General features: G+C 36.0%; 2 protein-coding genes across 6 annotated transcripts in view; both read right to left on the bottom strand.

Moving 5' to 3' along the window:
• Nucleotides 1-782: 782 nt before the first annotated feature.
• On the bottom strand, nucleotides 783-10,106 carry LOC103039557 (uncharacterized protein C6orf118). Its single transcript, XM_022684634.2, has 9 exons — nucleotides 9,294-10,106; nucleotides 8,058-8,180; nucleotides 5,502-5,561; nucleotides 5,248-5,336; nucleotides 5,061-5,125; nucleotides 4,111-4,364; nucleotides 3,301-3,354; nucleotides 946-1,007; nucleotides 783-856 (listed from the first exon to the last, which is right to left on the bottom strand). The coding sequence occupies exons 1-9, from the start codon at nucleotides 9,756-9,758 to the stop codon at nucleotides 814-816; spliced, it is 1,215 nt and encodes a 404-aa protein (XP_022540355.2). The 5' UTR covers nucleotides 9,759-10,106; the 3' UTR covers nucleotides 783-813.
• Nucleotides 10,107-11,953: 1,847 nt separating this feature from the next.
• pde10a (phosphodiesterase 10A) overlaps nucleotides 11,954-27,640 on the bottom strand; it is a 98,321-nt gene continuing 82,634 nt past the window's right edge. For all 5 annotated transcript variants that reach the window (XM_022685200.2, XM_022685201.2, XM_022685203.2 and 2 more), the window contains exons 12-22: nucleotides 26,918-27,010; nucleotides 25,881-26,067; nucleotides 24,299-24,441; nucleotides 23,522-23,605; nucleotides 22,560-22,710; nucleotides 21,727-21,882; nucleotides 20,335-20,507; nucleotides 19,266-19,377; nucleotides 18,583-18,663; nucleotides 17,571-17,659; nucleotides 11,954-15,087 (exon numbers count right to left, since the gene is read on the bottom strand). In XM_022685200.2, coding sequence (XP_022540921.1) covers nucleotides 14,967-15,087; nucleotides 17,571-17,659; nucleotides 18,583-18,663; nucleotides 19,266-19,377; nucleotides 20,335-20,507; nucleotides 21,727-21,882; nucleotides 22,560-22,710; nucleotides 23,522-23,605; nucleotides 24,299-24,441; nucleotides 25,881-26,067; nucleotides 26,918-27,010 — 1,390 coding nt within the window. In that variant the 3' untranslated portion in view covers nucleotides 11,954-14,966. The remainder of the gene's footprint in view (nucleotides 15,088-17,570; nucleotides 17,660-18,582; nucleotides 18,664-19,265; nucleotides 19,378-20,334; nucleotides 20,508-21,726; nucleotides 21,883-22,559; nucleotides 22,711-23,521; nucleotides 23,606-24,298; nucleotides 24,442-25,880; nucleotides 26,068-26,917; nucleotides 27,011-27,640) is intronic.

Below are 27,640 nucleotides of genomic sequence, written 5' to 3'. Positions count from 1 at the left end.
ATTTGATTACCTAAGTGCAAAATCTTCATTATTGCTAATTATTATGTGCATATATATGCATTCATTAATTATTATTTAAAAGGACTATAAATTCCCCTGTATTTTGTTTTAGTCCAAAAATTTAAAAAGGACAATTAAATGCTCACCAAGGAGATTCAACACTGAACTACCTTTCTAGGTGTGTATATAATACTGTATTTTCTTCAACTTGAAGAATTTAAATAATAGTTTCTTACAGATGCTGCAACCAGTTCCTGTCCTTTTACACTGTGGTGAACACGTGACGAGCACATAACATGTGTGCAACAAGCGTGTAACATGTGAAACATGTGTGTGTCATGTGTGTAACGTGTAACAAGCATGTAAAATTTGTGCACCATGTGTGTAAAATGTATAACAAGCACGTAATTTGTGAAACGTGTGTACCATGTGTGTAACAAGCATGTAATGTGTGTATAACAGGATTAACATGTGTGTAACATTCATGTAACATGTGTAACATGGGTTAAATGCATGTAATGTACATAACATGCATGGGAAGTGTGTGTAAAGTGTGTGTCATGCATGCATGGTATGCAAGCATGTAATGTGTGTAACAAGCATGTAACAAGTGTGTAACAAGTGTGTAACATGTGTATAACATGTGTATAACATGTGTATAACATGTGCATAACATGTGTAACACGTGTAAGATGTGTGTTGCTTGTTTATGAAATCACCACTCTGCAGCTTATTGTATAGTTTATCATTCATACATATTTAAAGAGAATTTCAAGACAAAATAAGATAAGAAATTTTATTGATCAGATGTTTTTAATCTCCATCCACTGTGTTCCACAGCATCTCCCAAACCTTCCTGTAAAACAAAAGAGCAGTGGGGGTATGCACACTGCAGGGTCTTGATGCTGAATAAATTGAATGAATTATGAATTACATGATACGTACTCTTCCATCTCCTCACTGACGTTCGCTCTGCTCAGAGATTCTGAGATGTTTTGTTCAAGATCCTTTAAAAAATATATAATAGTTTGTTAATACAATCCACTCATAGGCAATTACAGGTCAAGATAAAGTTAATTTAATCTTCAGTACGGAAAAAGCTAATTTAAAACAATGCAGTGCCTCTAACAATATCTTTGGATTTTATTAAATTGCAGATGGAATGAACTTAAGATACTTAATGTTTTTTTCTGTTCAACTTCCACAAAAAAAATTAGGGAGCGATTCTGTAAGGAGCAAAGAGGATCTGCAGTTTGTCAACAAATGTATTTTTAAAAACTAAAAGTGTGAAGTAATGATGTACAAATACTTTAAGTAGAAATATTGGTTATCTATACTTTACTTTCATTCCGGCTTCTGATCTTTTAATTAACCCTCCTGCAATCCTCCAATTTAGTAACACCCTTTTTTCTCTGGGCCAATTTGATCCCAGGGTACCACTTTAAAATAAGACTACCTTTATAAAGCGTTTATAAATGGTTTACAATTATAAATATAGGCTATTGATGGTTACTAATTGGGTTGTAAATGCCTTAAAAATCGTTAATAATCAGTTATAACACATACATAGAAATGTACGTAGACCTGTTTTTTGCCAAATAGTGAACCCACAGCCATCTATATTGTTGCCTTTTCTACGTATGTGTTATAACTGATTATTAATGATTTTTAAGGCATTTACAACCTAATTAATAACCATTAATAAACTAATTGTAAACCATTTATAAACCCTTTATGAAGGTAGTCTTATGTAAAAGTGATACTGATCCCAGCAATTTAAACCTCCAGATAATTATTATTATTATTTATATAATTATAAATATAAATTGTTTATTTGACAAATTATTAGTGGTTCTAGTGTTATATTATTATAAGTGATTTATTACTATTATATAAGTATTATATTAAGTATTGTGTTGTTAAGTCAGGGCCTACACTGAAGGTACGTTTAGAGAAAGATAATAAAACTGAATGTAGTGAACTCGACAAATATTACCACACAAATATGTGTAAAATATTGAGATTTCTTATGTTTTATGCCAATAAAATAGCCTTATAAAACAGACATATATATATATATATATATATATATATATATATATATATATATATATATATATATATATATATATATAACATGATATATTTGAAACATGTTCATATGTTTTACTTACTGTCTTTATCCAAGGAGAATTAATGTAAATATGAATCACAAAACTAATGTCAACCCTTTTTTCAGAGTCTTTAAACATTAAATGTGGTCAAATTGACCCAAAGATAATAGAAGGGTTAAAACTTTGAAGGAATCAGGAGGAATCTCTGTATTTATCATGGGGACGTCTGTGAAAAATATTTCACACTTGTACTCAGTGATAAAACTCTTACATCCAGACTGCAATTGAAAAAACAGGAGTACCAGTTAGTTTTTTTTTTTAGGCTTTCTCAGTCACATGACATCGCGTTCAGTAGCTCCTCCATTTCCACTCGCTGTTGTGTTTTTACATAGACCTCCGTGGAAATCTGCGCCCAAAGTGTTATTACGCTGCGCGGCAGTTGGACAAATAGCTATTTTATTAAATGCAAGGAGACGAAACTCAGAGATGTGCGTCCGGACGGGACTAAAATTAGCGGAGGACCACGATTACAGGAGTTCAGAGAAAAACAGTAGATAATTCAGCCTGCAGAGGACGTCTGAGAAAACATACATACATGGGCATTCTGGACGGGAATAAAATTACAGAGGATAAAAACCCCCATAAAAGAGAAAATTACCCCAGAACCCCCTGAGAAACTAATCCTTAATAATAAACTCTAATAAATAACCATCATCCAACAATTGCTGATAAAATAGAGAATTACACTCCCAAAAACACTTTATACTAAACTTACTGTACAGAACTGAAGCCTTAAGTTAACCAGCAAACTCAGTCATGCTCACTCAAAGTAATGGCACAAAATAATGTTATGCTATTGGAAGAAATCCACTCAATCCCTTCTCTATCCACATTCTAAGATTATTATTCATTAACTACATGGACAATAGTACACAACGACTGCTGTTATAAAGATAAAGCAGTGAGTAATAGAAAATATGAAGAGGTTAAACTCCAGTCTTACTGTTCAGATTCAGACCAGTTAGTTTATTGTTATTGTTTTTTTTAATCCAAAAAAGATTAGGGATTATTTTAATAGATTGTTTTTCAGTCTGTCAAACCCAGCAAATGAATACACTTAGTGCTCCGAACTTTAACAAAAGTCTACGAAACGTCTTTGAGACAAAAAAAAATGGGTTAAACTTGCCTTGCTGGTGCTTTTTAATCGCTCATTCCAGGCAATAAGATGCATAATTTCAGCCTGGAGAAAAAACAAAACAAACAAACAAATAACCATCAGTTATTTGCTTAGGGTTATTTGATTGGATCAGTTGATTGGGTTAGGGTTAAATGATTGGATCAATTGCAGTTGATTGGGTTAGACTTAATTGATTGGATCAGCTGATTGGGGTAGGGTTAATTAACTGGATCAGTTGATTGGGTTAGAGTTGACTAATTGGATCAGTTGATTGGGGTAGGGTTAATTGATTGGATCAGCTGCTTGGGGTAGAATTAATTCATTGGATCAGTTGATTGGGGTAGGGTTAATTGACTGGATCAGTTAATTGGGATAGAGTTAATTGATTGGATCAGTTGATTTGATCATTTAATTGGGTTAGGGTTAATTGATTGGATCAATTGATTGGGGTAGGGCTAATTGATTGGATCAGTTGATTGGAGTAGGGCTAATTTATTGGATCAGTTGATTGGGGTGGGGTCAATTTATTGGATCAGCTGATTGGGGTAGGGTTGGTTGATTGGATCAGTTGATTGGGTTAGGGTTAATTGCCTGGATCAGTTGATTGGGTTAGGGTTAATTGCCTGGATCAGTTGATTGGGTTAGGGTTAATTGCCTGGATCAGTTAATTGGGTTAGAGTTGATTGATTGGATCAGTTTATTGGCATAGGGTTAATTGATTGGATCAGCTGATTGGGTTAGGGTAAATAGATTGGATCAGTTGATTGGGGTAGGGCTAACTGATTGGATCAGTTGATTGGGCTGTGGTGTTCTTAGTACCTTGGTATCTCTGATGAATCCTGTAAGGGAGCTGGCAGTAACAGTGGACACCATGGTTTCTCTGAGATCTTTCTGCAGACTCTGAACTTCCCTCCACATCCTCCACACCTGCTGTTTCTTCTCCTCTACCTGAGTCATGGAGGAGGCCTGAGTGTTGCTTGGTTTCTCATCTGGAAAAACTCCAAACTCAACATCTGGGAGCCCTAAACCTCCAGACTCAGACTCAGAAATCACACATGTAGGGATTTCCTTCCCTGAAGGAAAAATAAAACACAGATGAACATTGAAATGCAGCATTTTAGGAATCTTTATTTTAAAGGCTGTAAATTCTTTATTTAAATATCATGAACAGGCTAATAACGCCCCCTGGTGTACAGCAAATGTAATGCACAGGAGCATGAATAATAAAAAAAAATCCTTAAAACTAAAATTATTGTTTAAAAATCATGGATTTCTAATATGGATAGTCTCTTAACCCTTTCAGACCTAAATTATCTCAAGTGATGGAAAAAAAATTAAGAATGCTGTTTTCTGTCTGTAATGCACAGAAAAGAAGACTCCAGTATTCTACTGTAAAATCTAGATAGCAAACAAATCCAAATTATTTTTTTAGTTTGCACTGGATTATATTGCTCTGGAAGACTGTGTGTGATATTTTATATTTCTTAATGATATTTTATTTCATAAACCATCCCTAAACAGTAAAAAAAAATCTTGACAAAGTGTCAAAATAAATCAAAATAAATTAGTCTTTGCCTGCGCCGCCTATTGGAGACTAGGCGTTTTCTGCACTGTGCGTCTATAGGATCCAGCGTCCCCTAGTGGTGTATACTGGCATCACATTTGGTTTGTATTTGGTTTGTAAGCGCTGCATTACCGCTAGGTTTCCATGTATGTGGCGTACATTTTTGGGGAAACTCCTCTAGTAGTGGCTCAGTAGAGCTGTGTACCTTTCTCCAGTCGGATGCTCATGGCTTTGGCTTCAGCTTGGGCATCATTATACTCAGTTCTAGCTCTGAGAGGTAAATTAGAGAACAGAAGGAAGAGAGATCAGAAGTTCAGCAGAAGTTCAGCAGAAGTTCAGGAGTCAGTAGAGTAAACTGGAACATTACTGATGAAGTTTAACAGTCTGAATACCTTTCATTCTCCTCCAGAGCTCTCCTCTCCTCCTCTTCTAATAAACACACCAGCTCAACTGCTGCCTGTAATCCTGCTGTCTCTACAGACTACACACACACACACACACACACACACACACACACACACACACACACACACACACACACAATAAAATAACAGAGAATTAATACTGCAGTGTTTGATTCTTATTTCTAAAGGTTTCTGTTAAAGAGGGCAGTAAATTGGACTCTGAAATAGTTTAATGTTCTCACCAGATCCTGAAGGCTGGTCAGTGAGGACGTGATGGAGTTCAGGTATAAATCGTACTCTGTCTGAATATAAGAAAGTATATGAGTAAATAAGTAAGTAAGTAAATATGTAAGTAAGTAAGTAAATACATACATAAGTAAGTAAGTAATAAGTAAGTAAGTAAGTAAGTAAATAAGTAAGGAAGTAAGTAAATAAGTAAGTAATTAAGTAAGTAAATAAAGAGATAAGTAAGTAAATAAATAAGTAAGTACATACGTAAGTTCTTAAGTAAGTAAGTACATAAGTATGTAGGTAAGTACATACAGTTGTGGTCAAAAGTTTACATACACTTGTAAAAAAACATAATGTTATGGCTGTCTTGAGTTTTCAATAAGTTCTACAACTCTTATTTTTCTGTGATAGAGTGATCGGAACACATACATGTTTGTCACAAAAAACAGTCATAAAATTTGGTTCTTTCATAAATTTATTATGGGTCTGCTGAAAATGTCACCAAATCTGCTGGGTCAAAAATATACATACAGCAACATTAGTATTTGGTTACATGTCCCTTGGCCATTTTCACGGCAACTAGGCGCTTTTGGTAGCCATCCACAAGCTCCTGGCAAGCTTCAGGTCGAATGTTTGACCACTCTTCTTGACAGAATTGGTGCAGTTCAGCTAAATGTGATGGTTTTCTTGCATGAACCCGTTTCTTTAGCACTGTCCACATGTTCTCAATGGGGTTTAAGTCAGGACTTTGGGAAGGCCATTCTAAAACCTTAATTCTAGCCTGGTTTAGCCATTCCTTTACCACTTTTGATGTGTATTTTGGGTCATTGTCTTGTTGGAACACCCAACTGCGCCCAAGACCCAACCTTCGGGCTGATGGTTTTAAGTTTTCCTGCAGAATTTGGAGGTAATCCTCCTTCTTCATTATCCCATTTACTTTCTGCAAAGAACCAGTTCCACTGGCAGCAAAACATCCCCAGAGCATAATACTACCACCACCATGCTTGACAGTAGGCATGGTGTTCCTGGGATTAAAGGCCTCACCTTTTCTCCTCCAAACATATTGCTGGGTGTTGTGGCCAAACAGCTCAATTTTTGTTTCGTCTGACCAGAGAACTTTCCTCCAGAAGGTTTTATCTTTGTCCATGTGATCAGCAGCAAACTTCAGCCGAGTCTTAAGGTGCCTTTTCTGGAGCAAGGGCTTCTTTCTTGCACGGCAGCCTCTCAGTCCATGGCGATGTAAAACACGCTTGACTGTGGAGACTGACACCTGTGTTCCATCAGCTTCCAAATCCTTGCAGACCTGCTTCTTGGTGATTCTTGGTTGACTCTTGACCATCCTGACCAATCTCCTCTCGGCAGCATGTGATAGCTTGCGTTTTCTTCCTGATCGTGGCAGTGACACAACTGTTCCATGCACTTTATACTTGCGTATAATTGTCTGCACAGTTGCTCTTGGGACCTGTAGCTGCTTTGAAATGGCTCCAAGTGACTTCCCTGACTTGTTCAAGTCAATAATTCGCTTTTTCAGATCCACACTGAGTTCCTTTGACTTTCCCATTGTAGCTTTTGTAGCTGAGTCTAATCACTGGGTCAAATGAGCCCTATTTAAATGGGCTCATGAGAAGTCAACAGCTGTAGTCAATCAGAATCACTTACAAGAAGTGAAGAGGCCATGACATGAAGCTAATTTGATTGACACAACTCGCTACATCACCAAAATTGACAAATTTTGTTGCTGTATGTATATTTTTGACCCAGCAGATTTGGTGACATTTTCAGCAGACCCATAATAAATTTATGAAAGAACCAAATTTTATGACTGTTTTTTGTGACAAACATGTATGTGTTCCGATCACTCTATCACAGAAAAATAAGAGTTGTAGAACTTATTGAAAACTCAAGACAGCCATAACATTATGTTTTTTTACAAGTGTATGTAAACTTTTGACCACAACTGTATGTAAGTAAATGAGTAAGTAAGTACATACATTAGTAAGTATGTAAATAAGTACATAAGTAAGTAAGTAAGTAAATATGTAAGGAAGTAAATAAGTATGTAATTAAGTAAGTAAATAAACAGATAAGTAAGTAAGTAAATAAGTAAATACATATGTAAGTAAGTTCTTAAGTAAGTACTTAAGTAAATAAGTAAGTACATATGTAAGCAAGTAAGTTCTTATGTAAGTAAGTAAGTAAGTAAGTAAATAGGTAAGTACATAAGTAAGTAAGTATTTAAGTAAGTAGGTAAGTACATACGTACTTAAGTAAGTAAGTACATAAAAAATTATCCATCCATCCATCATCCTAAAAGTCTAAACTAATAGTCCTGATTTCACGTCCTGAAACTTATAAAAATCCAAAGAGTTTTGTATTTAGAAAACTGCAATATTAACATTGGGAAAGTATGTTGTAATTAAATGCTGGAAATTTCAGTTATATTAAAGTCATTTTGAATCCTGTATGTCTTCAGTCTGGCAGTGTTAGATACAGTGATATTATTTGTATTTTAATGACTGGATGAGGGGAGCTGTACTCAGGTGGTTTGTATGGTAACAGAGTCTCACCTTGATTTCTCTGAGGATGCTGCCGAGCGCAGGTGAGCTGTCACACACGTCACTGAACACGTCACTGAAGACGCTGAGACGCTCTCTGCACCGCCCCCTGCAGGCCGGAACGTTCCTCAGCCCCTGATACATACACACACACACACCTTCCTCAGAGGCATCTTCACATTAACACCTTACTGAGATTTCCTGTGTTCACCTGTGGAATCTTCCAAACAGATGTTTTATTATCAGTTTCTTGAGTTGGAGTTTTTGGTTTTATAGCCTCAAATAAGAAGAATTTTTCCTGCAAAATGCTTCCATTCCTACATTTGAGGCCTTTAACACATTCCAGAAAAAGTCTTTAGGCACATTCTCAGGCAGCCAGCCCAGGACCTGTACCTGGACCTGTCTCTTATTCTACAGTTAATCTATAGTTGGTCTAGAGAACATGGCCTTCACTTCTACGGACTCTGACCAGCATGTACAGGGGTTGGACAATGAAACTGAAACACCTGGTTTTAGAGCCAATAATTGATTGTGGTGACGGACAGTTCTGGTGGAAACAGGAGAGTTGAGGTGCACATTGAATTCTGCCGTGATTTGATCAGCCGTGGTTTTATGTTTTTTGGATAGCACCCGAACATCCCTTTCAGACAACTTCCTCTTACAGCGTCCACAGTTAATCCTGTTGGATGTGGTTGGTCCTTCTTGGTGGTATGCTGAGCTGACATTACCCTGGATACCATGGCTCTTGATGCATCACAAAGACTTGCTGTCTTATTTTTTTTTTTTTTTTACCAAATCATGATTAGCTTTTCGTGTTGAAATTAAATAGACATTATTTATATATTTATTAATTTAACACTTTTTTTTAGAAGATGTTGCAGGCCTGAAATGCAGATAAGGATTTATATTATATTAAATGAAATAAAGTATCATGGATTTATATCTTACTCTCCTAACACCTCTAACAAATTAACTACTTCTAACCTCATTTCCTTCTTCCCCTCCTTTACTCCTCTATCCCATTATTTCCCTTTAACCTCCTTTATGCCCTATATAAAGATGTTTTTACCTTTAACTTCTATTACTATTTGTACTTTACTATATAAGTCGCTTTGGACAAAAGCGTCTGCCAAATGTAATGTAATGTAATTTAATATCTGCAATAAAACAAGTCAGAGTATATGTACAAAATAAACACCTTTTCTTATTATTTGTAATTTCTGAACATCCCAGTCTGTAGTTTCTGACCTGCTGGATTTTACGCTCATGTCTCTCCACCGTCTCTCTGATGTTCAGACGTTTATGGCTGATCAGGTCTAGATCTGCTGTCTCTCTGACATCCTCCTCCTCCTTCTTCTTCTTCTTCTTCTTCTTCTTCTTATACGTCCCCACACCTGTGGTCTCATCTGAGCTGCTGAGATCTTCTGCAGGGTCCTGAGGCGTGGTGGCCATGGTGAAGTTACTCCAGGCCTGCATCATCTTCTCCACGTCTGCTTCAGTTTCTCTGCTCTTCTGGAGGCGAGAGGTTTCTTTCTGCGGGTTTCTGGACTTTTCCCAGATGGGTTTGTGTTCTCGGCTGTGGAGCGGTCGGGGACTAAAGCTGTGGGGCCCCAGATGCCCGGAGGTGTAGAGGTGAAGGTCAGCTTTGTTTCCTCTCTCCACACTCAGCAGCAGCTCCTTCAGCTCCCGCCGGATGCCGGAGCTCCTCTGCATTTCAGGAGGCTGTTGGGTTATTGAGAGGAACGACTGTGGAGAAAAGCGTCTCAGTGTTCAGATCTTACACACTAATCACTGATCTAAACACGGTGCAGCTCAGAACATTCATTAAAACATTTGTACTGATAAACATCATGCTTTTAATACCACAGAATCAACATATGTGATGTTTCAGTGCTTTCTAACATCTATTTCTCAGTGTTGTTCAGATTCAGTGTTCTTAGTTATACAGCTCTAAAAAAAAAAAAAAAATAAGAGCCCATTTGAAAATGATGAGTTTCTTTGATTTTAGCAAATTGAAAACCTCTGGAATATAATCAAGAGGAAGATGGATGATCAAAAGCCATCAAACCACCAAAATGAACTGCTTGAATTTTTGCACCCACCAGAAGAGAGAAATGTAGAAAGTTATCCAAAAGCAGTGGGTAAGACTGGTGGAGGAGAAATATTTTTCTATTATATTTCCAATTTTCAGTGCAGGATTATGCTCACAATTGCACAATACAAATTAAATGCATTTTAAGGCCTTTAACACATCTTAACTAGGGTTGCCAGTCATTGTGAGCAGAGCTGGATGTGTGTAGTTTACTAAAACTGTGAAACTGTAGAAACACTACAGGGCTCAAAAGACATAAATGTAGTGCTACAACTAGAACACACTCAAAAAATATTTGAGCAGCTGGTTAAAGTTCTCACCTGTAGATCTGACAGAGCTCCGCCATAACACTAAACGCTAAACACTAAACACTGGTTGCTAAGGAAGTGAGGAACTCTGCTTATTATATAGTGGGTGGAGTTTTAAACCTCTCTCTGTGAAGCTGAACTGATTCAGGATCAGTTACATCACAATAATGCACTACTGAACTTTCTGTACTTTTATCTCACTGCTGTAGATAATTATGTTCTTACTAATAAATAATATCCAAATCAAATATTAAACTCACCGCTCTGCTTTCTGGTAGATCCAATAAATGCTGTCAAATAAAATGTTAAATAGAAGGAATTTATAAATAATAATCTAACTTAAATAATAATCTATAAGTGTGCAGGTGTATTTCTTGCTGCATCATTTTGTACAGTAATGCTCTTTGGTATTTATTCTACTGTACATGTTATTATTCTATTGCTCTAATAACCGTAAGCTATAAATAACTCATATATATATATATATATATATATATATATATATATATATATATATATATATATATATATATATATATATATATTATTTTTTTTCTTAGTCTCTATTTCTTACATTATGTAAATAACACTGTATAATGTATGTGGTTGGATGCTGGCTATGTACCTGTACTATAATTAAGCAAATGCACTCTAGGTTTGTGCTATAATGTGTTATATTGGCAATGCTGTGCTGATCTACGACTACAACACAGCAGTGCCAATATTACATGTTATAGCCTCGAGTGTATTATTGTGATTATACCACAGTTCCATTATCACTGTTTTTTTGAAAGAGAAAGAGAAAATGTGAATTTGGTTATAAACACTCTGACAGTTAAAATAGTTCCATTGCTGCTCTGTTTGTAGCTGCTGTGCTGTTTGGCTTGTAAGCGCTGCATCGTTGCTAGGTTACCTGCATGTTATAGAGTAATAATGCATGGAGAGCAGTGCATTACCGGCTGATAACGGCACTCACAGAACGCCTCTCAGCCAATCACACTGCAGGGTCGGTACTAACTGTGGTATAATGTAATCTAATCAAGTTAAATTTAATTTGCTGTTGTTTGTGTTGTTCGATATTTTCTAATTCCCAGATGCTTCCTTGCATACAAAACAATAAATATTAATATGTATGTTTTACTCATTCTGACCTAAAAAACTGCAAGGAAAATACTACCATAAAATCCTGAGAACCACAGTATTAAAGGCACAGTAAAATAACAAAAACAATAATAATTAAAGTTTAATTCTATAGAATAAAGAGAGGTTGAGGAACAGCTGTGTAAATATGAAGTTAGAACATTCTGGTAGATAATCCAGCAGGAGAACTGCAGTCTACAGGATCTTTAAAGTTGTGCGTTTCCTTCTTTGGCTCTTTTTATTATAAAGTTTTTTCTGTCGGCCACTAAGGGGCATCCCACATCCGTCTACACTCTGGTGAGTAACACTACAAACCACACTACTCTCAACAATTCTGCAGAAATGTAAAATGCGAAAACCACACGAGACAATTTTTCAGAAATATTTAATAAAATTAAATATAATAAAACTGCTCTTATATTTACAGTCAAGACATTCCTCATTTATTTTGGGCAACAGTATGCAGTGGGTCTACATGACCATACATTTCTTCATGATGCACAATTCTGCTCTGTACAAAACAAAAAACGCTAACTTTCTATTTTGTATAAAAAATATAAGTTAATTTAAAATCGAATTCTAATTAAGAAAATAACAATGGTAATCACCAATAATTGTGGTAATAATAGTAATATAATAGGAACAATAATAATATTCATAACAACCATAATAATAATAATAATGATAATAATAATAGTCTCTAAACATAGTGCATATGAGGGAGAGAAACAGGGGTGTGATGTTTGTGATTGAGGTTCTGACGCTGTGCATTTCTCTCACTTCAGACTGATGTTCGTTTTTTTTTTCCGGAGGGGAGCTGGAATTATGGCATTGGCCAAAAGATAACACACACACACACACACACGCACTCACACACTCACTCACACACACCTAAGCATGCAAACACACACGCACACAAACACACGCAGAATCAGAAAGTGCATGACTGCCTAAGATAGCACCATAAGAGTGTAGCTTACGTCCCCAAACATCAACTTTACCTACACTTACACACACGTGCGCGCACACACACACACACACACACGCACACACACACACACACGCACACACCCCTAATGCAGTTGATAGGAGGCGGTTGTTAATGGACACAGTTGAGCGTATGGGACGGTGTACTCCTTCAGTACCCCTGAACCCCTCAGTGATCTGCTGTAACGGAGCTGATGGAGCCGATTCACGCTGATGAGTGAAGCTGATTGGATAAAACGGCCAACCATTTATTCAGGGCATTCATCTCAGCTTCATTTAATATCTTTGCTTTTTATTTTTCGGCATTTAACAATTGAATTCAATTAATTGTGCTTTAATTACGCAACGTTTAAGAAGAAAAATGGTCTTTAAGCACTTTTTTCTTATTTTGCAATTATTTTGAATATATTCTATAAATGAACAACACACTGTGTTCTCTGTGTAAGTGTATATTATTAGTGTAATAGCCATTTTATAGGCTATAGGGAAGAATTTAGATTTTTTTTACATTTAAATTTACATTTAGGTTTAGTTTATGGACTAAATTTAGGTTTAGTTTCCCAGACAGAGATGATTAAGACATCAGGACATCAGGACATTCTGAATGCAGATTTATCACTGAAAGTAACCATGTTTAATCCAGTCTGAAAATCAGTTTTTTATTATATTTAAAGGCCTCTTAATTTCTTTGTGGACGTGGGTTTGATTTATGATAAATTGTTCAGTGTTTAGCTCAGTTCAGCTACTGAATTCAGTAAAGCAATACACACTGAAGACCCGCCACTCTCTCCTCACTCAACATCCATCAAATTCATCACCACCATCCATCCACACGCCTTACAATCCCAGAGGATTCAATTATTTATTCAGTTATTACTACGTCTTACTAAAATCTTAATAAAGTCTTAATTGCACTTAAATAAATCAGGATTCAGGTCGTAAAGATGAGAATCGGAGGAACTTTTACTGGTTCGAGTCTTTCATTAGCCTCGGTCTTTATGGTCTGGTCTCTTAATTCAATTAGGTTTAATTGAATTTAATTCTACAAAAGAGTAAACTGGATGTGTGAAGCTTGATCTGAGCTGCTTTTAGAACGAATCCTCAGGAAAAGGAGCGAGGAGCGAGCGAGCCTGGACCCAGCATAGTGATTATTGTCTTGTTTTTTTTTTTTTATCTCAAAATTCAGGAAATATGATCAGAAAGAATGAAGCACTGAAGAACATGTTTGAATAATGGCTCATCTTCTGCATCGATGCTCCTGGTTGTGTGTGTGTGTGTGTGTGTTGAGTAACGTAAATTCATTTATTCACCCGAAAATAAACACTCTAGATTTTTCACTCTAGAGTTCTGCCGATTTCAATATTAATATTAATTTTATTAAAAATAAGGATAAATCACTAATTCTTCTATTCTGTGTGTGTTGCTGCACACTGTAATGAGTCAGCGCTCAGTGTGGAATGTATATCACTGCTCTTTTTCTGAAATGAACGGATTGCCTCTGGAACTAGAGGATCAAAAGCTGATTTGTAGATCAGGTTGAACGGTCATAGATTTTGGTGAGGAACATTGTGACTCTCGTGTGACTCCGGTAAGGTTCAGAATTATCTAACTTCTGCCGTCAGAGCAGCTCTTAGCTTTGGACAGATACGCTGCAGGGTTCCTGTTTTTCTCTCTCGTTTTTTTTTTTTTCTCCTCCCCACATAGAATAGGCTGTATTTCTTCATTTCTTCAAGTACTGCGAAAAAGAATTCTGCACAAAACGGCGGAGCGGCGGCGACAGCGCCGAGAGCTCGGCCGCTCCTCGTGCACCTTCACTAAACATTCCTTTTGTCTCTCTTAAAAAAAAAAAAAAAAAATAGCAAGTCCCGAGCAGGCTATGCTATAATTTTTTTTTTTTTTTGACCACAGCAGGAATAAAAAAGTACCATTTCAGACGACCTGAACCTCGTCCCTGGAGGTTCAGATCTTAAGGCCTCTTTAAATTTAAGACCACAAAAAGAAACGTTGAAATGGAATTGACCCCGAAACAAACAAAATCAAACAAAACCAAAAAAAAAAAAACAGATCAAGAAACAAAAAAACTAACAAAAAAAAAAAAACAATCCAAGAAAAATGCAAAAAGCAACCGTGGTAAAGAAGAAGTCCGAATCTGACGCAGAGAGCTCCGCACGCCGCCGGGTCCGAGCTCCACACCTCCGTCACCCGCTGAGGTAACTCCATGTTTCATCATGTCTTTTTTTTCATATATTTTTTTAAATTCTTCATTCTTCCTTTAGTTGCTGGGTGAATATCACCTCTCCTGCCCGGCCGCTCTGCTCCCTCTCGCCTCCACAGGAAGTGGGGCGGTTCTAAAGGAAGTCCAGTGTCTCTGGCAGGGTTCGGCGGCGCGTGTGGTCAGTTGTCCACTTTGACCGGCCCGCTTTCGGGTAACTGCTCCGGAGCGATCTCCTCGGCCGGGACCCAGGCGGACGGATCGTCTCCTCGTACTATTTTCTCCCACTGGCCCAGGTTCTCCCTGCAAATAAACACGTGTAAACACTCCAGAAAACACGTTTTTACTCTTATATAACATTTATTTACTAATTTACTAATACAGTAAATACAAAAAGTGACCCATCTACAGCTGCTTTATTTTACTGAATGAGTATAAAAACCCGTGGTCTAAAGTACAAGTATAATCCAGCGTCGACTCAACCCAAAGCGTCTGAACACCAAACAGCTAAACCTAATTGTACTAATTTTGAACCACTTCTTTGTTAGTGTCTGTGATTTTTAGTAGAGGGAAAATAATCGATTATAATTTAAAAACAGTTTTTTTTTGTTTTTTTTTATCTGTATTTTTTTTTTTGGCCATAATCACCCAGCCCTAACTCTAACACAGACTAGCATTGCTGGGTATAGAAATTTAAAACCAAAAAGGGACCGACCAAAACGTTGTGGTACTACAGTTTTAACCAAGAAATTTCCATGACTTTTCCATGACTTATTCATGCCTTTAAGGCAAAGTTTCATGACCATACGATTGTTAAAACATCAGTGCAGACATGGGCAATAAAACCAAAAACAAAGTAAAACTATAATCAAAATTGATTGATTACAGTAAGCCTAAAATAAATTTAATAATAAACATTTATTTGACCAATGTTGACACAATCTTTAATAATATAATGTGTGTCTGATCTGATGTATTTGTTAGCTCAAAATAACTTATTTTTTTTCCTTCGATAGACCAAAAAAAAAAAAAAAAAAAAAGAAGATTTGTAGATTGCAAATTTCCATGACTTTTCCAAAAAATTCTGGGTATTTTTATTTTTCCAAAACTTATCCAGGCCTGGAAATTGCCTTTTTTCTAGGTATGAACCCTGACCACAAAGTACCAAAAAAACAAAAACAAAAACAGAAATATCTGTTCTTATTTTTTCGATACTTTGAATAAAACACACAAACCAAACAAACAGAGCGAGGTAAACACGTGGAAGTGCTCTAAAGTCAGGATCTACTTCTAAACATTCACCTAGACATACACACTACACCATATTACTGTTCCTCACAATAATACAGGGAAATACCAGCATCTAAAAAAAAAATATATATATATATATATATGATTATAATTCATATTTAAGTAATTGACACCATTAATTTAAATCTAATTTAATTTTTCCAAACTAATGCTGATATTTCTAGTTCTATTAAAAAGAACTCTTTAAAACTGAACTGCATTCAGTGCTTAGTGAAAAATATTTTTAGTTTAAAAGTAAAATTACTGTAATTCTGACATTTTTGTTCTTAATAAAGCGCCACAAACAACATAAAATCTCATTGTTTTCCTTCCAACAAGATCTAAAAAGAGATTAAAATGATTCACATTCACTGTTAAATATATATTTTGTATTTTGTATTTTTTTGTTGCAATTAAGAAAAAGGTATTGAAAAAAGTATTGTTTAGATATTTGTGATTTTTTTTTTAAACGATACCCAGCCCTACAGCCTGTACACAAGCGCAGCAGTAAGAAAAGCTCTGCATGTTTCAGTTCACGAATGTTCAGCGCGTTTATGAGAAGAACCAAACGTCTGACTAAATGAATATAAAACAAACATAGCCTCAAGCAAATAAACACACAGCTCTTGATGGAAATTAAACAGGAATGGATTTATTTTTCTTTAGTCCCATTTTCATCGTGGCAACAAGCCACTGGCAGGGACAGATAATCATCTATTCAAACAGCTCAGCAGAAGAAAGTTATTTTCCTGCTTAAATATCATATATTATAAGATTCTCTCTAAAATCACAACAAGTGAAGGTCCTGATAGTAGTCATAACAGCTCTATAACTCTATATAAACTTGTTTTTGTAGTAATAATGTCAGTGGAACATTTTGCAGGTCTATACAAAATTAGCTGCAGAAAACACGCAAGAGCAAAAACAAATTTATAGATTTATTTATTTATTTATTTTTTATCCTGCATGTTTTCTATCAGTCTAAAAGAGCAAACAACAAATAAAATATAGTAGATAACCGCTGATCAACAAAGCACAGGAGCTTTTGTTAAAACCGTCTCACAGACAGACGGAAAAGGTGGTGCCATGTACATCCTTTACAGTGCTAAACAATGCAGCAGGGTGAAGTTAGTCAATATAAAATCAAATCCTGTATGGTTCTTTATACAGATAGGGTGTACATTTTGAGAGTTACATTTCTGTTTGTTCTATCTTATATTAAGTACCTGCATCTGCAGTTGGTATGAAACAGCCTGAGAGGAGAAGTTTGGGAGGGGCACTGGGTGATGTATGGGTTTAGAAGATGCTTTAAAATGTAAGATATTTGGAAGACACAGAAGTTGCCAAATGTATCATTACTGAGTTTTTATAGAAGGGCACTCTATTTATTATCATATTTTTATTTATGTACTGTTAGATCCATGTGTGATGTGTTTAAGACAGTTATCGATACTGACTCTGTACTGGCTGCAGTATTTAGAGATTCAGTAACTGACCTGCAGGCACTGAGAAGAGGAGCAGAGGGAGGGAACAGCTCTACCAGGGTGGTGTAACAGGGAATGGCCACAGCGTTATAAAACCCCACCTACAAGCACACAGACACACAACAACACAGCTCTAATACAGCATATATACATATACATATATATACATATATATATATATATATATATATATATATATATATATATATTTTTTTTACAAGTTATTAGTAATACAGAAATATTATAATATACACAATTATAATTATACTCTTTGAATAGAATAGAATACTTTATTGTCGCTGAAAGAACAATCTTGAGAACAATGTAAAAAAAAAAATATATATATATATTATATAGCACATTATCAATAAAAGATCATTCAGGACAATTTATTAATACTGAATAAAATCTAAAATGTGCAAATAATAATCGTATTTAAAGTGATAAGTGCACAAGGTGGGGGGAGTTCCCTGAGATTGTCCATCAAAATGGATAATTGTATAATTGTCTTTTGCTCCTTCGGATATCCATCAGAATGGGAAAGGTTGAATAGCTGTGTTTCAGTCTGTTCGTCCTTGTTGTCAATTATCTGAAACTCTGTTTTTTTGGAGGGAAGGGGTCTAACACAGGTACGGTAGAATTTTAAGACAGTATTGTATGTTTAAATATCATGATATCATTGGCTTTTGCCATAAAAAGTAAAGAAAATTATTAACTGAATCATGGCGGTAAACAATACTAATGAAATGTAAAGGTACACATACACATACACATCTTTCCTTTCAGAATTGATAGTAAATATCAGTAATAACTCCAGACTCCAGTGTGAGAGTGTAAGCTGTGCTGCAGAGTGTGCGAGATGATGGATTTTAACACAGGGATTAACTGCATACACTGCACTGACATTCCAAAAGTCATGAGATAGCAATATATAAACTGATCACGAAATAATCACTGCAAACTCTTTGATTACAACTAGCTGTTGGGCTGTTAAAGGCCGTGATCCCTCCTTCGGTTTCCTTACCTGGCCCTGTGGAACCTCGTCCTTCTTATCCCGGTCCATCATCGGAATGGGCTGCATTCCTATCTTCTTCATCTCGTCCCCCTGATGCGGAAGAGGTGACACAGAGAAATCTTCATCATCGTTCACATAATACAGGGAGGGCCTGTCCTCCTCACACGTCTTCAGATTAGACTACTTACAGTACAGTAAGTGAATAACGCTACAGGAAGACGGGTTTGTTCTCTCTTTTTTTCAAATTTTTATACTATTTTCTCCCCAATTTACAAATTACCCAACCCAACATCACTAGTGATGCCCCAACACCAGGAGGGTGAAGACTAGCACACGCCTCCTCCGACACATGTGAAGTCAGACTCTGACTTTGCCTCTTTTCGAACTGCTGCTGATGCTGTAGCATTGCCGAGTAGCATCACAGCGCTAATGCTCGGAGGAAAGCCCAGCGACTCTTCTGATACATCACCCTTAGAGTGATGAGAAGAAAAAGCGCCATCTACTGTACACACCCAGAGAGAGCAAGGCCAGCTGGACTCTCTCAGGGCTCTGTCAGCTGACGGTAAGCTGCATAAACAGGATTCGACCCAGCGATCTCCTGATCATAGTGGCTGCGCTTTAGAACGCTGGACCTCTCAGAGCCGTTTCTCTCATTTTTATAGAGGTAACAGAAGAGTAAAGTTGAGGTTCACCTCAGACCAGAACTCTGCGTAGATATCATTGGCTGTGAGGCGAGTGACAGGCCACAGTTTCGTAACAGAGCAGAGATCACACGCAGTCATCATCAGACCAATCACACGATCCCTGCAAAGGAGAAGCAACAAATCAGGATTCAGTTGCTGTTAACGAACCCAGACACATTTTTTTTTTACATTTTCTCTTTTGTACAGAATTCCTAAACAATTCTCACACAGCGTATTTATTTATATAGACATATAGATAGATGGATAGATAGATAGACAGACAGACAGATAGACAGATATATAGATGAGATGAGAGAGCACATCTTTATAGATCTTGTTGAAACAAGTTGAGCTCTTTATTAATTCACAATCATTTCTATTATTTTGACGATAATGATAATAATTAATAATGTGCATTATTTAAAAATGTTTTTGTAAAAGTCTTATACTGCACCAGACTTCAATTCTTAAAGTATAATAATTAGATATATATATTTTACTATATTAATGGAAACTATATATTTAAGACATTTTTTTTTATTTACTTGAGTGCAAATATTATACAGTGCACCTTAATTCTTAAGAGCTTATTAATGGATATTTAAGTGAGAGAGAGAAATGAAGTATTTAATCAGACTAAATGAGGACCTTTATAACCAAATCATTAAAAATAAAATGGTAAAAGCAAAAAAAAAAAAAAAAAACAATAAAGATTTTGATAAAGAAGAAATAAGATAATTCAGAATAAATGGATAAGTGGACAGGCTTAAATTTTAAGCAATACAATAAAGAGTTAAATAACTAGAATAATAAAAGATAAAAAAAATAATAATAAATTAAGTAGCTAAAAATAACAGAATAACTAGAATAATAAAATATAAAAAAAGGTAAAAGATAAAAAAAGATAAAAAAAAAACAAAAAAATTAAGTAGCCAAAAATAACACTAAGATAATACAGAAAGTAAATGATAAATAAAAAAGCCAAAATGTAAAAGAGAAAATAAAATAAATAAAATGTTGAAATTAATAAAAATAAATAAATAAAAATGTCTGAGTGTGAGTGAGTGTGAGTTCTGACCTGTGGGCGTGGTTGTTCAGGTCCAGCGCTCCCGTGCTCAGCAGTTCGGCGATCTGCTTGCGGTTGCCGAAGTACAGGGCCAGGTCCGTGGCGATGATGGCCTTGCGGATGATCTCCAGCACCTGCTCATACTCGCTGGAAGTCAGGTTGGAGAAAATATTGTGCCCTTCCAGCTATGGGAAACAAAGAGATCAATAAAAAAGCAAAAGCTCCACTTAAGAGGCGTCCGGCTGAGCTGGAGAGCAGCAGCAAAGCCGACGGGAGTTTCTCCCAGTGATCAGCCAATCAGCTGAAAGCGACCGACAGCAACCGACACACAGACGCTCATCCAATAGCGGAAATGAGGAGGAACAAGAGAACAAACCTGCAAACCTGCAGTTCAGGATTCAGTCTGTGACGGTCAGGCAAGGTTGATGAACGGCACCAGTATGTAGGGCTGGGTATTGTTAAAAAAAAATTTATACCGATACGATACTTTAAATTTGATACAGATACCCAGATGCTGCTTTTAAAAAAAAAAATAATAATAATAATAAAAAAAAATAAATAAATATATTTTTATTTTATTCAACAGCCGACATGAGGAGTAATCTTACTCCATCTTTATAGATCTGACTGGAAGTTGTTGGATGTTTGTTTGTGGCGCTTTATTAAGAACAAAAACAGCAGCATTCCCAAAGAAAATTAATTAACTTATTAATTATTTTACGATTTTTTTATGATGATGATGATGATGATAAACAATCTTTTGCATCACTTAAAGAAGTGTTTGTAAAAGTCTTATGTAATATAATTAGTTAATCAAAATATTAATGGAAACTATACATTAAGGCATTTTTTTGCAAATATCAAAGAGTGCACATATTTTTGAATCGCTTATTAATGAGTATTTAAATGTAGGGTAGGGTAATAATAGTGTAGTGTGAGTTAGGTCTGACAGACTACAGTCTACTTTACTGTATTATCATATATCAGAGAGAGAGAGAGAGAGAGAGAGAGAGAGAGAGAGAGAGAGAGAGAGACGAGAGAGAGAGAGTCTTCAGCACAGTGACGGTGTGTCAACAGTTTGAAGGAAAATGAAGTGTGAATGAATGTTTAGAAGTAGACTCAGACTTTAGAGCACTTTGACATGTTTACCCTGCTGTACACACTGCCCACTATTGGAAGCATAGTCACATATATATATATATATATATATTTTTTTTTTATCTTTCTGGCCACGCTCTACTTTTATTTTAGAATTATATGTCTCTGATCCTTTCTGAACAATTTTAATGTGTTATGTTTTATTAACTGTATTTATTAATTAGTTATTATTATTACTAAGTCAGCTCACAGCGTGTTCACTAGAGGAAGCTCAGAGGAGGAGGGTGCAGTTTGTGGGAGCTCTACCTGCAGGATGGACACGGTCTGGGAGAAGTGGTGCTGCTCCATGGTGGAGGTCGAGTAGAGGGCGGCCAGTGGATGGTCAAACTTCTGCAGGTAGCTGTTGCTGTAGCCCCGGTGATCCAGGTCGTGACACAGGCAGGCTATCAGCAGACCTTTCTTCTGCAGGTCAGTAGAAGGAGTGAATCAGGAGAATCAGGAATCAGAAGGAGTGAATCAGACAAACATCAACCTGCATGCACACTGTCGATCACAGGCAGGAAAACACCTCACCTTCCTTTAAAATGGACTGGTTTTTGTTTATTTTTTGTTCTTTATGAGAAATTGCATCTGTTCATTTTTACATTCTTTTATATAAAAACAGACATTTATTTATTTATTATTTTTTTTTAAATATATTTTACATGTTTACAATAGAGTATCTTCAAAGCTAAACCTGGCTATGTCTTTTTTTTTTCTTTTTTTTTTTTACTATTTTGCAACATACACAATATAATTTCAAACACACACACAAAATTCTGATTGAGCTGAGATGTGCAGTAAGATCCTGACGGTCCTCTGACCGAAAGTGTATGCAGCGATTTCAGGCGTTCAGCAGAAAAGGCGATGATTTATGGGATTTATATGGTAAAAGTCTCTTCTGACTGGCTAATGTACCTTTTGCTGAAGTACCGGTAGTTTCAGACACTTGATAAATAGAATAAACTCAAATTAAATATAATTTAAACACATGTACACTAATCTAAAAGTATCTAAGAGCAGCTTATTTACAGTAGATTCAGTTTTATCAGCCCCCGATACAGCAGTCAGACTGGGGTTCAGATAGACAGAACACTGACCTCCAGTTCGGTGAAGATTCCAGAGGTTTTCTGCAGGATGGCGTACATGCAGTGCGCCACCGTTACCGCGTGCTTCCAGTTGTGGTACGGAACTCGTCTGTAATTCTTCCGCACCGACATCGTGAAGCGACACAGTTTCTCCAGCTCAAAACTACACACAGAAAAACAGAGCTCACTTTAACAAACACAGGCTGTTGTTACACATAACACCAGAAAAACACACATACACAGACAGACAGACACACACACACACAGATATGGACATACAGCTCCTTAACAGGGCTAAGGACTACTGAGTACTGAAAGAAAGAAAAAGAAAAAAAAAAAGCTTTTTTTCGATGTGTACAGCAAAGTAAACATGTCAAAGTGCTCTAAAGTCTGAATCTACTTCTAAACAACCATCCTCTCTCACTCTCTCATTCCCTGTTTGTCTCTCTCTATCTCTCTGTTTCTCTTTCACTCGCAATCTCTCCCTCCCCTGTCTGTCTCTTTCTCTCTGTCTCTCTCTCTTGTTGTCTCTCTTTCACTTGTACTTTCTCCCTCTCCATCTCTCACTCTCTCTTTTTCTCTTTGTCTCTTTTACTCACGCTTTCTTAATCTCGTTGTCTCTCTCTTTTTGTCTCTCTCTTTTTGTCTCACTCTCTATCTCTCCCCAATCTCTGTCTTTCTCTCTCTCTTTTTACTTGCGCTCTCTCATTATCTCTCGCTCTCTCTCTAAATAAAGTATTGTACTGTATTTAAAATTATGGTATCGATATTGAACATATTAAGACGATACACAGCCCCAATCCATCAGTTGAGTCTATGTTGGGTAGTTCTGAGAGAGAAAGAGAGCAGATATCTGAAAGACTCTTATCTACAGCCACCAGGGTTTACTCCAAACCTCTCTTGCGTCATTTACACCTGAAACTTAAGCAGCTAAGAGGTCTTGGGATTTGAGAGGTGTGAGGAGTCGTCTTTACCTGGATTTTCCACATGAATTGTGAATCATGTACACAAAAACCGCGGGCCAGAGCTCCTCATACGGGCTGATGTCGAAATGGAACCTATGAAGGAAAACAGAGAGAGAGAAAGAACAGAACATCACAGTTTTATTTCCACGTTTTCTCTTATTATTTTTTTTTATTTATTAAAGCCCCTTTATTTTTAAGAATATAGGTGTTTATAGATGTTTTACTGGATGAGTAAAAATAAAAATGCAATTTACTCTTATTTCAGAAGTTAAATATGGAAGCTTTTAAACTGTTGTCCATGTTCTGGCCTAAATTATATAGACCCCCTCAGTCATTACTCCTAGGAGTATTCTCAGATATGTCATTTCCCCCCCCCTCTCAACCTGTATTTGTATGTCATATTTATTTAGTATTAGTTTACTGTTTAAATCCCAATGGTAGTTTTTTAGTTACACTGTATAAATTGTAATTTGACAAAAAAGAAATGTAGAAATTGGGTTAAAAGTATAGTAGGTGATTTATTTTTTTTGTGTCCCAATTCTTAAAGGGAGGATTTCACCACTAACCCTTGTAACTTTGTTATAACAAGGGGTAGGGGTAAGGGGTAGAGCCAGGGGGTGAAATTTGATTGGGCCTTAGCGTTATATATGTTTGTGTCTGGTGTGAATGAAGAGATTTTCAGAAACACTGCTAGAGATAATAAAAATTAAAAATATATTAGAATTAATCCCAAATGCCGTAATATTATACCATATACTCCAACAGTACTGTACAATATACACTCACAGCTCAATCTCTTTATATATGGGGTCAGGAAGGGACAGCTGTGTGAGGGTCTTCCACTCCTCCGACGTGCAGATACTGTGGTATGAAAGCTTCTCCATCGTCACTCTGTAGATACACTCTGAATGTCTGATTCGGTGATACATCTACACACCAACACACCAACAGACAAGCACACAAACGCACACAAACAAATCACAATCAAATGTTTAATACATGGAAAACTGAAGCTTATACACTGCACAGCATCACAGCATACAAAATATTCCCTTCTTTCCTTTCAAAGCAGCTTCAGGCCACCAGAAGAGTTTAGACAGAATCTGGCGTTTGACGCAAAGAAAACAAACACGACAAACGGCACAGTTCCAGCTCTGTTTATCTGCTTCACAACTGAAACAACTGAGTTTTCCCGCTCTTTTTCAGTCTTAAGTTAGTATTATGGTAAGTACAGTAGTTTGATTGATAATTGTTTCTGGTTAATACAGTATTTTATAATATTGAGAATCTCAGAATCAGGATTGGTCCTAGAATAAAACCCTGTGGAACGCCACAAGATCTGCACAGACAAATAAGCTAGTGAACACTTATTAATGTAGTTCACTGATTAGTTCTCTAATCAGTGAACTACATTAATAAGTGTTCACTAGCTTATTTATCTATTAATATTTATCTGTAGTGCAGGAACTGTAGTGAACTGTTGGTGATTGGTTGGTTGATCTTGTGCAGATCTTGTGGCGTTCCACAGGGTTTTATTCTAGGACCAATAAAACTGATTCTGTAGTTCTAAAAGTGAAGGAATGAAGTGTTGATTACATACATGTAATCAAACACTAACGGTAACACTTTCTATGAATGTCATCTCTATAAGACTCTATAAACATACTCATAACACATTAACACATTATAATGCATTCATAAGGCATTATAAACATGGCTATGCATATTTATAAAAAATTATAATTCATCATAGCCATGTTTATTATGCATCATGAACTGTGATTATAATGCATTAATAGCTGTGTTTATAACATGTTATACGTCAATACCAAGAAACTCACCCTCAATAATCCTATAAATATATTTTTAACCACTAATAAATGATCTAGTATTGGATATAATACTAGTTATAGTCAACTATAATGTATTATAACAGGTCTAGTGCCAGATTTTCATTGTGGGACTAGATTAATAACGATAGATATAAACTATTTTAACATATATATTATAAGCACAGCTCATAATGTACTATGATCACAAGTCATAATGCTTAATAAACATGGCTATAATGGGCTATGCATTTTTATAATTATTTATAGCCATGTTTATAATGCCTTATGAATGCATTATAATATGTTATAATTGTGAGTACTACTGGTGGTACCTGAACCACAGCTTGAGAAACACTGAGCTGAACCATCGAACTAAACAAAAGCATTTTTACAAAGTCAACCAGCTTAACAATCAGCAGGGATGTGTCAGGAGTCAGGAAGTGAGACAGGTTTAATGTGTAATCTTCAGAGGGACGCTAAAGCTCTGGTAGCAGAGCTGTTCTGAGCGTGGGTTAAAGTGCTGGAGCTCCACTCACATTAGCACAGTGTAAGGCCAGAGCACAGAAGACAGCGAACATCTTGAAGTTGTTCTCGTCAGTTTTAGTGAAGGCACTTCCGCTCAGCTTGTTCACCATCTGCACCACGCCGATGACGGTCCCCCGGCTGACGATGGGCATGCACAGGATGTTCCTCGTCGTGTAACCAGTGTAGTGGTCCACTTCTCTGTGGAGATAAGAAATCAGAATTCAGATTTACGTTCCCTTCAGTTATTTATTCCAATATTACGCATTTCTTCCTGCAGTGCCCTGTACGGTACCCATTTTTGTTTATGTTATAAATATAACAGTTTATAACAGCATATAACAGTATATAACAGTATATAACAGCATATAACGGTGTATAACAGCATATAACGGTGTAAAACAGCATATAACGGTGTATAACAGCATAAAACGGTGTATAACAGCGTATAACAATTTATGACAGCGTATAATGGTGTATAACAGTGTATAACAGTTTATAAAAGCGTATAACAGTTTTTACAGCATATAACAGCTTAAAACAGCATATAACAATATAACAATACTGTATAACAGTTTATAACCATGTATAACAGCGTATACAGTACAGAACAGTGTATAAGAGTGCATAACAGCATATAAAAGCATATAACAGTGTATAATAGTGTATAACAGGTTATAATAATTAATAACACCGTATAACAATTTATAACAGTTTATAACAGCGTGTATATTAGCGTAAAACACTGTATAACAGTGTATAAGAGAGTATAACAGCATATTACAGTGTGAGGTCTTACTGTGGTTGATAGACTTGTTGGTTGGAATAAACATGATGTAATGAATTTATTGTAGCCCAAAAAATGTTATATTTTTATTTTGTACGTATATTCCTACAATGGTGCTGGCACTACAGAATTACCCATTGGGGAAATCGCTGCTCGATAAATATCACAGTTTCCTTAACATCTGATGACCAGTCCTCATCATGTTATACATTACTACAGAAAATAGCTTCAAAATGTATATAATAAAGTTAGAATTAGCATTACCTGTTGAACCGTGGGTCTGCATAGGCATCTGGAATATTCAACACCTCTCCTGTTCGCGCCACCTGACCAGCAATGCCTTTCTCTATAGAAAACCTACAACAAAATACAACTGATTCAATTACTGAGCCCATTATAAGAAAAGCTGCTACTGCAATGATCAAATTTGACCTTTTTTATACTACTGGAAATAAAAAAAACAGCAACAATGTAAATTTAGTATGAATTTAGTAAGAACTTAATTCAATGGATTAAGACAATTCAATGTCAGAATTCAATTACCATAAAGAACAATAAATACAAGCGGTTCTCAAGATTTTAATGTGTGTTACTCACTAACATTAATTAACATATTTAGGGTTCTTGCTCCATTTAATGCATTTTAAGACTGTTGAAGACCTCATTTATTTATATAAAATATCATTTATTTATATAAAGGCCAAAAATGTAGTCATAACTTGTTAAGTAAAAAACTTAAAGTTTTCCCATTTGCTATGAATTTTCTTTTTTAATTTTGTTCTATTGTGATGCAGAACATGTTAGCATGTTAGCTAGCTCACTGCTAATGTTAGCTAGCTCTCTGTTAACCCTAGTTTTCTCCCCGGTAACGTAGTTAACTCTCTGCTAATGTTAGTACATTAGCTAGCGTGTCGCTAATGTTAGCTTGCTCTATGCTAACCTTAGTTCTCTTCCCAGTAACGTTAGCTAGTTTGCCGCTAATGTTAA

This window comes from Astyanax mexicanus, chromosome 7 (assembly GCF_023375975.1).
Source record: "Astyanax mexicanus isolate ESR-SI-001 chromosome 7, AstMex3_surface, whole genome shotgun sequence".
Classification (NCBI taxonomy): domain Eukaryota; kingdom Metazoa; phylum Chordata; class Actinopteri; order Characiformes; family Acestrorhamphidae; genus Astyanax; species Astyanax mexicanus.
Note: the sequence above shows the minus strand (reverse complement) of the source record. Positions and strands in the feature narration are given on the sequence as shown.

What these genes read in the sequence shown, in the direction of transcription:
- LOC103039557 (XM_022684634.2), bottom strand. Translation starts at nt 9,758, where the DNA reads ATGCAGAGGAGCTCCGGCATCCGGCGGGAGCTGAAGGAGCTGCTGCTG. An exon ending in GCATCCTCAGAGAAATCAAG is followed by an intron (nt 5,562 to 8,057) that starts GTGAGACTCTGT and finishes TCTTATATTCAG; the next exon opens with ACAGAGTACGATTTATACCT. An exon ending in TGACCAGCCTTCAGGATCTG is followed by an intron (nt 5,337 to 5,501) that starts GTGAGAACATTA and finishes GTGTGTGTGTAG; the next exon opens with TCTGTAGAGACAGCAGGATT.